Here is an 11,088-nt window from a genome sequence, read left to right on the forward strand (position 1 = left end):
CCACTTTTAGTCTAGAAGAAGTAACCACTTTTAGTCTAGAAGAAGTACAAGTAACCACTTTTAGTCTAGAAAAAGTAACCACTTTTAGTCTAGAAGAAGTACAAGTAACCACTTTTAGTCTAGAAAAAGTAACCACTTTTAGTCTAGAAGAAGTACAAGTAACCACTTTTAGTCTAGAAGAAGTAACCACTTTTAGTCTAGAAGAAGTACAAGTAACCACTTTTAGTCTAGAAGAAGTAACCACTTTTAGTCTAGAAGAAGTACAAGTAACCACTTTTAGTCTAGAAAAAGTAACCACTTTTAGTCTAGAAGAAGTACAAGTAACCACTTTTAGTCTAGAAGAAGTACAAGTAACCACTTTTAGTCTAGAAGAAGTAGAAGTAACCACTTTTAGTCTAGAAGAAGTAGAAGTCGTCCCTTTGAACCAAAATGTCAGCAAAAGTTTCCAAAGAGACTTGGAGAGCGGCAACTGGCACAAAATGGCCGCCCGACTGCACTTTGCTACGTTCCCTCATGTCGCTAGCAGTTTGTTAGCATGCTAACAACTTCCTGTTCCGTCCACTTCCGCGTTCTCCGTCTCGTCACGTTCCACTTTTTGACAAATCTCCGGGTGTCGGCCACCAGAACCCGGCGTGCTGCGTTCAAAGACGGTCGGGATTTTCCTGTCCTGCTGATAAATTCTTCTATTTAGATTCTTATATAAACTTCTTTTTAGTGGCAACAAAACAAAACAAAATAAAAGCTTTCGACTAAAAAAACATTCAGGAGGAGGAAGTAAGCGGCACTAAAACCATGCAGACGCCACCTGGTGGTTACATCGCTCATGTGCTGAGGCAGAGGGGCTTGTCCCTTCAAAATAAAAGCATCAGCCGGCGGCGGAGGCTGAACTTTTTCCAATGTTTTTCCCTCCTAAATCCAAACCTTCTCGGCGGAAGGCGAGTGGAAACAAACACACACTGGACAGGTTAAGAAATGAGACAACATAGAAATATATCAAAAAGAAAAGAATAAAAACACAAATTGACACTGTGCTCTTCATTGTGGGGGCCTGGGGGGGCGGGGGAGGGGGGCGGGGCTATCTACAAGAGTTGGAGTCTTCGGCTGAGGTCAAAGAAGGTTACAGGTGAAATGTGAGGAACCTGCAGGAAGACGGAAGTGGTTTCAGCTCAGGGCGGGGCTAAGGGAGGAGTCGGCCAGACGTCCAATCGCGTGGCTGGAAAGAAAAGAGCTTCCGAGTTGTAGTTCTTGAGTCTGGGAAGCGAGAGGCGGCGCCGTCGGCGGGGTTTGCCCACGGCCCCGCTCAGAGGATGTGCTCGGGGGCCATGGCGTGCTGGATCTGCTGGGGCTGGAGCGGGGGCGGCAGCTGCAGGGGCAGCAGCGCCTCCACCATGTTGTGGCAGCGCGGCGGCGGCGTGCCGGTGCCCCCGCCGCCGCCGGCGGGGCCGTCGACCATGTCACCGCCGTGGAAGAAGTAGTCGCTCTGCACGATGAAGGACTCCACGACCGCCTGGTTGAGCTTGGTGGTGGACAGGGTGTCCTTGTTCTCGAAGTCGGGTCTCATCAGCGTGGGCCAGAAGCAGATGGACAAGTTGTCCGCCGTCATCAGCGTGCTTTTACTGTGCTGACTCACCCTGAAACACAAAGAAACCCAAAGTCATTTCGCCAGACACGCACCCGCCCAGAGGTGCTTTCATCCAGGACAATAGATCCAACAACGATCTCGACGATACCAATGAAGATAGGAGTCACACCCATCCATCCATCCATCTTCTTCCGCTTATCCGAGGTCGGGTCGCAGCCTAAGCAGGGAAGCCCAGACTTCCCTCTCCCCAGCCACTTCATCCAGCTCTTCCCGGGGGATCCCCAGGCGTTCCCAGGCCAGCCGGGAGACATAGTCTTCCCAACGTGTCCTGGGTCTTCCCCGTGGCCTCCTACCTGTCGGACGTGCCTGACGGCTTGCCAGCTCCTCCATATTGAGAGGAGCCAGATGAGGTGGTTCAAGCATCTGGTCAGGATGCCACCCGAACACCTCGGGCGCGTCCGACCGGTAGGAGGCCACGGGGAAGACTATGTCTCCCGGCTGGCCTGGGAACGCCTCGGGAACCCCCGGAAAGAGCTGGATGAAGTGGCTGGGGTGACCAGCCACTTCATCCACCTTGGAGACCTGCTGCGGATATGGGTACGGCCTGGTGCGAGATTTACACCTTCTCCCCCGGATTTTCAAGGGCCAGCGAGAGCTCACCGGACATCGCCGCAACCGTGACGCTTTCCAGGGCGCGGGCCCCTCTCTCGGGACGAACCAGCCACTGGATGAAGTGGCTGGTCTCCCCAGCCACTTCATCCAGCTCTTCCCGGGGGATCCCGAGGCGTTCCCAGGCCAGCCGGGAGACATAGTCGTCTCAACGTGTCCTGGGTCTTCCCCGTGGCCTCCTATCGGTCGGACGTGCCCGAGGCGTTCGGGTGGAATCCTGACCAGATGCTTGAACCACCTCATCTGGCTCCTCTCAATGTGGAAGAGCTGGCTTATGTAGCCGAGGCTCGGACCGCCAAATGCCCTGCCTTCGGCTTCCGCCCAGCTCACAACGCACCCGACCTCTATGGCCCCTCCCATGAGTGGTGAGCCCATTGGAGGGCAGGAACCGCGTTGCCTCTTCGGGTTGTGCCCAGCCGGGCCCAATGAGCACAGGCCCGGCCACCAAGCGATCGTCATCGTGCCCCAACTCCGGGCCTGGCTCCAGAGGGGGACCACAGTGACCCGCGTCCAGGCGAGGGAAATCGGAGTCTCCATCCATTTTCTACCGCTTATTCCCTTCGGGGTCACGGAGGGCGCTGGAGCCTATCTCAGCTACAATCGGGCAGAAGGCGGGGTACACCCTGGACAAGTCGCCACCTCATCGCAGGGCCAACACAGATAGACAACATTCACACACTAGGGACCATTTAGTGTTGCCAATCAACCTATCCCCAGGTGCATGTCTTTGGAGGTGGGTGGAAGCCGGAGTACCCGGAGGGAACCCACGCAGTCACGGGAGAACATGCAAACTCCACACAGAAAGATCCCGAGCGCAGGATCGAACCCAGGACCTACGTATTGTGAGGCAGACGCACTAACCCCTCTTCCACCGTGCAGCCATGAAATCTGAGTCTCGGTTTTTGTAATTCCATAGAAGTCTTCGAGCTGCTCTTTGTCTGATCCCTCACCTAGGACCTGTTTGTCTTGGGAGACCCTACCAGGGGGCATGGAAGCCCCCGGACAACATAGCTCCTAGGATCATTGGGACATGCAAACTCCTCTACCACGATAAGGTGGCAGCTCAGAGAGGAGACGAGTCACACCCATACTGGCTTATCCCCCTGGCACAAATCAGCCAGGAGAAAGTGTGCGGACCACCACTACCACGACTCTGATCCTGATCCTGACAAACAATTGATGAACTTTCCTCCTCACCAGGACTACACCCGACTGCTGCGCCGCATGCCTTACTGAGACCTGGCTGGACTATACCGTGCCTGGTCCACCCGGCTTCACTCTCCATCGAGCCAACAGCTGTCAAAGAAGTCTAAAGGCGGAGGCATCTGCTTTTTGGTCAACCACAACTCTCCAGAGTTCCTGCTCCCCCTACCTGGAATATATCAGCGTTAAACTCCGACCCTCCGTCCCGGCGTATACATCCAACCATCAGCCAGCGCAGCCATGTCAGAACTCTGCCTATATATCCTCGGTGGAAAATTCAAACCCAGATGCGGTTGTCATCGTTGTTGGCGACTTTGACCACACCAATATGTCTGTGGCCCTACATCCAACAGGTCACTTGCGCGACTAGGGGCGATGACTCGCTGGACCATGGCTATGTGGCAATGAGAGACGCTTGCCGTTCATTCCCGCGGGCGCCACGGTGTGGATTGGTTCACGTGGTGCTCCTTCTCGTGCCGAAGTACAGACCGACACCTAAGTCCACCAGTGTACAACCCAGAACTGTTCAAAGCCCAGGAATTCCGTAATACCATTTCTCAATTCAACGTGTTACTACTTCAACATTTCCTGACCGATTGGGGAAATTCCAACACCAACCATTTCAACTCATTCAGACCATTCAAGTTTTTTTTTACCAATTTCAAAAAAATTCCCGCTTTTCCCAAAATTACCCAAATTTTGGGAAATTCCCATTGAAACCAATAGGACATTCTTCAAAGTTCTACAACTCCCACATTTTTCTTCAGCCTATTTGGGAATGGCGGGCCTTCGCTGGAAAAATTCCAAAAATTACCAGATTTCCCAGAATTCCAGGTTTTCCGTGACATTTTTACCATTCAAAATGAATTGGCCATTTTTCAAGCTTCCACCATTTCCACATTTTTCAACCAATTCAAACCATTCCACCTTCAACATATTCCACCATCCTGTAAATTCTTAGTGTTTTTTTTCCCAAGTTCAAAAAAATTCCAGGATTTTCCAAAATTCCTGCTTTTCCAAAGCCTTATTTCCACCCTTTTTTCTGGCAACTACTCCTCCCACATTTTTCAACGCATTTCAAGCGTTCCACCGTCAAAACAATACTCTTAATCAGGACAAAAAACAAAGTTGTTTTTTGAACTGGAAAAATTCCAGATTTTCCTGAAATTCCAGGAATTCCGTAACACCATTTCTCAATTCAACATGTTACTACTTCAACATTTCTTGACCGATTTGAAAAATTCCAACACTAACCATTTCAACTCATTCAGACCATTCAAGTTTTTTTTTACCAATTTCAAAAAAATTCCCGCCTTTCCCGAAATCCTCAAAATTTTTGGAAATTCCCATTGAACTCAATGGGACATTTTTCAAAGTTCCACAACTCCCACATTTTTCTTCTGATTTAAACTGTTCCAACTTCAAACTGTTCAGCCTATTTGGGAATGGCGGGCTTTTACTGGAAAAAATTCCAGATTTCCAGATTTTCCGGGACATTTTTCTCCATTCAAAATGAATTGGCCATTTTTCAAACTTCCACAATGTCCACATTTTTCAACCTATTCAAACCATTCCACTTTCAACATATTCCACCATCCTGGAAATTCTAACTTTTTTCCCCCCCAAGTTCAAAAAAATTCCAGGATTTTCCAGAATTCCTGCTTTTCCAAAGCCCTATTTCTACCTTTTTTTTCTGGCGACTACTCCTTCCACATTTTTCAACGCATTTCAAGCGTTCCACCGTCAAAACATTCCTCTTAATCAGGACAAAAAACAAAGTTGTTTTTTGAACTGGAAAAATTCCCGGTTTTCCTGAAATTCCAGGAATTCCGTAATACCATTTCTCAATTTAACATGTTACTACTTCAACATTTCTTGACCGATTTGAAAAATTCCAACACCAACTCATTCAGACCATTCAAGTTTGTTTTACCAAATTCAAACAAATTCCCGCTTTTCCCGAAATTCCCCAGATTTTTGGAAATTCCCATTGAAATGAATGGGACATTCTTCAAAGTTCCACAACTCCCACATTTTTCTTCTGATTCAAAGCGTTCCAACTTCAAACTGTTCAGCCTATTCAGGAATGGCAGGCTTTCGCTGGAAAAATTCCAAAAAATTCCCAGATTTCACAGAATTCCAGGTTTTCTGGGATATTTTTCCCCATTCAAAAGGAATTGGCCATTTTTCAAACTTCCACTATTTCCACATTTTTCAACCTATTCAAACCATTCTACTTTCAACATATTCCACCATCCTGGAAATTCTAACTTTTTTTCCCCACAAGTTAAAAAACATTCCAGGATTTTCCAGAATTCCTGGTTTTCCAAAGCCCTATTTTCACCCTTTTTTCTGGCGACTACTCCTTCCACATTTTTCAACGCATTTCAAGCGTTCTACCGTCAAAACATTCCTCTTAATCAGGACAAAAAACAAAGTTGTTTTTTGAACTGGAAAAATTCCCGGTTTTCCCGAAATTCCATAATACCATTTCTCAATTCAACATGTTACTACTTCAACATTTCTCCACCGATTTGAAAAATTCCAACACCAACCATTTCAACTCATTCAGACCATTCAAGGTGTTTGGTTACCGTATTTCCTTGAATAGCCGCCGGGGCGCTAATTAATTTAAAATCTATTCTCACTCCTGCGCTTACCAAAAGCATGCGGGATGGGCAAGCATGCGCTAATTATTTTAAAACCTCCTCTCACTCCGGCGCTTACATTTAATTAAAAAAAAACGTTATTAGGGTCTTACCTTTACTTATAAATGATGTCCCTGTGCAGCTGCTTCTGATCAAAGGCAGTCTTCCTTATCTTTCTTCAGTTTTAAAAGTCTCTGGAGATATTCCTTTAATTATTACCTCCTGCTTCGATTGAAAGTCCAGTTTAGAAAACTGTTTTATTTTAGATATGTAATCCTCCATGGTAAAAGTGCAAGCAAACGATCACTGCTCACGCTTGCTGCTTGTTGTCTTCTTCTGCAGCACCGGTCTTCTGCAGTACTGGTAGTCGCAAGAAGGATCACTAGCGCCCTCTACCACCAGGAGGCGGGAGTCATTTAATGACTCATATTTGACCCGGCGGAAGTGCCAAGCATGCGCTAATTATTTTGCGAAACGAGTTTGACCCGGCTGTAATTCTAGGCAGGCGAATACTATATTCCCGGCGGCAATTCAAGGAAATACGGTATATCAAAAACTGGTTATATCAGTTTTTTATCGCAAATCTTATTTTTTTTGTTTATAAAATCGTTTTGAGGTTGTAATTTTTTTTTTAACTCAAAAATCCTTTTTATATTGCAAATGTTTTATTTTGTGCATAAGCTCCTTTTTGTGGTTTGTTTCATAAAATAAGCCTTTTTGCTTGCAAATTGTTTTTACTCAAAAAAAACATTTTTGTGCTTGCAAATTATTTGATTTTGTTTATAAAATCGTTTTTGTGGTTTGGTTTATAATATAAACTTTTATAAATCCTTTTTTTATTGTAAATGCTTTTTTTGGGGTTCATATAATTGTTTTTTTGGTTGCAATTTATTTATTTTTTTTACTCAGAAATCCTTTTTATATTGCAAATTCTTTTTTTTGGTTTATAAAAAAGTTTTTGTGGTTTTGGATTATAATTATTTTTTTTTTCGGTTACAAATATTTTTTGCACAAAAATCATATTTTTGGTTGTAAGTCTTTCTTTTTGTTTATAAAAATCGTTTTTGTGGTTGTGATTTTTTGTGTTGTTTTGTTTATACCATTTTTTGGTTGCAAATGTTTGTTTTTTTAACTCAAAAATCCATTTTATATTGCAAATTATTTTGTTTATAAAATCGTTTTTGTGCTTGCAAATCTTTAATTTTGTTTATTAAATCGTTTTTGTGGTTTGTTTTCCAAAATAAGCTTTTTTGGTTTTCTCAAAAATTCCCTTTATATTGCAAATTCTTTTTGGGGGGTTCATATAATCGTGTAACCAAAAAATTCCCACTTTTCCCAAAATTTCCAAATGTCCCATTGAAATGAATGGAACATTCTTCAAAGTTCCACAACGCCCACATTTTTCATTCAAACTGTTCCAAATATAAAATATTCAGCCTGTTTAGGAATTGTGTGCTCTACTTCAACAATTCCCAAAAAAAATTCCAGGATTTCAGTTCAACTTCAGCATTGGAGCGTTCACACGCAATTCCTTCAGGAATTGCCTCATCTAGTTATATATTTGACTTTATTTACTGTTCGGTATCAAATATGGTATAGACTTTTTTGGGGGTGTTTTCAGGCAAATTGATGCACTTGACATCTTTTCTGTTACCGACCGACTCCACACTGCCTTGGTTTGCCATCTGCAGCGTTTACCTGTTCAGGTGTGTGATGATGTACTTGAAGACCTGGTAGTTGACCGAGGGGAACTTCTTCACGATGTCCCTCAGGACCTGCAGGCGCTCCGTGTAGTCCACAATCTCTGTGGGGCACACAAAGGCAGCAAAGTCAACACACAGGAAGTGACAGCTGTGCTCTAAAGGGTGAGCGGTGGTGCGGTATTGGCGCTCTTGCCTCGCATCATGTACAGACCACATTGGTCTGACTACGGTCCCTTTGGAAATAACCCCCAAAGTGTTTCCTTTTTGATCCACAATTTCTTCATTTTGACTTCCTCTTCTCCATCCATGCAAAACATTTTAACCCTCAAACATTTTTGCAAAAAAAACCTAGTTATAGACAAAAAATGATTTACAACCAAAAACCTTTTATAAACCAAAAAAAAAAAGTGATTCATAAAAAACATTGAAACTAAAACAAGGAATAATACACAAAATTTGCGACCAAAAAAGGATTTTGAGCAAAAAAAATATTGCAACCAAAGAGCAATTATTAAACAAAACTAAAAAATAAAACTAATTAAAACCAAAAAAATAAGATTTGTAATTACAAAAAACATTTTTTAATCAAACAAAAATAATCTTTTAACCACAAAAACTTTCATGAACAAAAAAAGAATGTGCAACCAAAAAAAAAACGATTATATGAACAAAACAAAAAATGACAACCAAAAAAAAGATTTTCAACCACAGAAGTTATTTTTATGAACCGGAAAAAAAAAAGATTTGCATTAAAAACAGATTTTTGAGCAAAAAAAATTTGCAACTGGGAAAAAAAATAATATTTAAGCAGAAACAAATTAGCAGCCAAAAAAAAAATGTTGTAAACCAAAACCACAAAAATGATTTTATAAACAAAATAAAAGATTGGCAACCAAAAAAATAAACAATTATATGAACCCCCCAAAAAGAATTTGCAATATAAAATGATTTTTGAGAAAAAAGATTTGCAAGCAAAAAAGCTTATTTTAGAAAAAAAAACACAAAAACAATTTAATAAACAAAATAAAAGATTTGCAAGAACAAAAACAATTTTATAAACAAAAAAAGATTTTCAACCCAGAAACTGTTTTTATAAACTCTCCCAAAAAAGATTTGCAATAAAAAACTCATGTTTGAGCCAAAAAAGACTTACAACCAAAAGATTTGAAACCGGAAAAAAAACATTTTATAATACAAAACCACAAAAACGATTTTATAAACCAAATAAAATAATTTGCAATATAAAAAGGATTTCTGAGTTAAAAAAACATTTGCAACCAAAAAAAACATTAGATAAACAAAACAAAACAAAAAATTACAATCAGAAAAAAGATTTTCAACCACAAAAGCTATTTTTATGAACCAAAAAAAAAAGATTTGTAACTGAAAAAAATATATCTTATAATCCAAAACCACAAAAACGATTTTATAAACAAAATAAAATAATTTGCAATATAAAAATGATTTTTGAGTAAAAAAACAAACAATGGCAACCAAGAAAACAATTATATGAACAAAACAAAACAAAAAATTACAACCAGAAAAACGATTTTATAAACAAAATAAAGATTTTCAAACATAGAAGCTATTTTTATAAACCCAAAAAAATAATAAAATAAAAACTGATTTTTGAGCAAAAATCACATTTTCAACCGAAAAAATATATATATATATTTAATAATCCAAAACCACAAAAACGATTTTATAAACAAAATACAATAATTTGCAATAAAAAAAGATTTTTGAGCAGAAACAAATTTGCAGCCAAAAAAACATTTTATAAAACAAACCACAAAGACGATTTTATAAACAAAATAAAATAATGTGCAACATAAAAAGGATTTTTAAGTTAAAAAAAAACAAAACATTTGCAACCAAAAAAACGATTATATGAACAAAACAAAATAAAAACTCACAGCCACAAAAACGATTTTATAAACAAAAAAAAGATTTACAACCACAAAAAAGGATTTTTGTGCAAAAAAGATGTGTAACTGAAAAAAAACTATTTTATAATCCAAAACCACAAATACGATTTTAGAAACGAAATAAAAGAATTTGCAAAATAAAATAAATAAAACAAAATAAAAATTGCTGAGTAAAAAAAAAACATTTGCAACTAAAAAAAAACGATTATATGAACCCCCCAAAAATAATTTACAACAAAAAAGGATTTTTGAGAAAAAAGATTTGCAAGCAAAAAAGCTCATTTTATAAACCAAACCACAAAAACGATTTAATAAACAAAATAAAATAATTTGCAAGCACAAAAATGATTTTTGAGTAAAAAACATTTGCAATCAAAAAAGCTTATTTTATAAAAACAAACCCCAAAAAGGAGTTTATAAACAAAATAAAAGATTTGCAATATGAAAGATTTTTGAGTAAAAAAACATTTGCAACCAAAAAAAAACATTATTTGAACAAAACAAAACAAAAAATTACAACCACAAAAACGATTTTATAAACAAAAAAAAAGATTTTCAATAAAAAACTGATTTTTGAGCAGAAACAAATTTGCAGACAAAAAACTATTTTATAATCCAAACCACAAAAACGATTTTATAAACAAAATACAAGAATCTGCAATATAAAAAGGATTTTTGAGTAAAAAAACAAACATTTACAACCAAAGACGATTTTATGAACCCCCCAAAAAAGAATTAGCAATAAAAAAAAGTATTTTTGAGTAGAAAAAACATTTGCAACCAAAAAACGATATGAACAAAACAAAAAATTACAACCACAAAAACGATTTTTCTAAACAAAAAAAAGGTTTGCAATAAAAAAAATTTGAGCAGAAACAAATTTGCAGCCAAAAAAACAATTTTATAATCCAAACCACAAAAACGACTTAACAAAATAAAATAATCTGCAATACAAAAATGATTTTTGAGTAAAAAAACAAAAACAGTCCACCTCATATAGCAGTCTACTACCCACAATGCAACAGCTTCAATCCCCTCAAAGGAGGCTTTTAATAGACAAGAAAGTGAGGCGGGGCTTGGACAGGAAGTCAGCAGGAAGCAAGCAGGAAGTAAGCAGGAAGTAAGCAGGAAGCTCTTACTTGCGGCCTCCACCAGCTCCGGGTGCAGACAGTACGGGATCAGAGGGTCCGGCAGGTCAGCGAAGAAAGCTTTGAGGGCTCCGGCTGCTGCGTTGATGGCAACGTCCATCACCTCCAGGTCCATCATGCGATCTACACACACACACACACACACTCTTTTGTTGCGCCCTACAAAGTATTAACACTGCACGTCCATCACCTCCAGGTCCATCATGC

The 11,088-nt window shown here is 40.0% G+C and overlaps 1 protein-coding gene across 1 annotated transcript in view; it reads right to left on the reverse strand.

The window, feature by feature from the left end:
• Nucleotides 1-368: 368 nt before the first annotated feature.
• Nucleotides 369-11,088, reverse strand: part of LOC133640746 (rho GTPase-activating protein 5-like) — a 15,812-nt gene continuing 5,092 nt past the window's right edge. The window contains exons 2-4 of the mRNA XM_062034321.1: nucleotides 10,873-11,004; nucleotides 7,801-7,906; nucleotides 369-1,631 (exon numbers count right to left, since the gene is read on the reverse strand). Coding sequence (XP_061890305.1) covers nucleotides 1,301-1,631; nucleotides 7,801-7,906; nucleotides 10,873-11,004 — 569 coding nt within the window. The 3' untranslated portion in view covers nucleotides 369-1,300. The remainder of the gene's footprint in view (nucleotides 1,632-7,800; nucleotides 7,907-10,872; nucleotides 11,005-11,088) is intronic.

The sequence above is a fragment of the Entelurus aequoreus genome, linkage group LG23 (genome assembly GCF_033978785.1).
Source record: "Entelurus aequoreus isolate RoL-2023_Sb linkage group LG23, RoL_Eaeq_v1.1, whole genome shotgun sequence".
NCBI lineage: Eukaryota > Metazoa > Chordata > Actinopteri > Syngnathiformes > Syngnathidae > Entelurus > Entelurus aequoreus.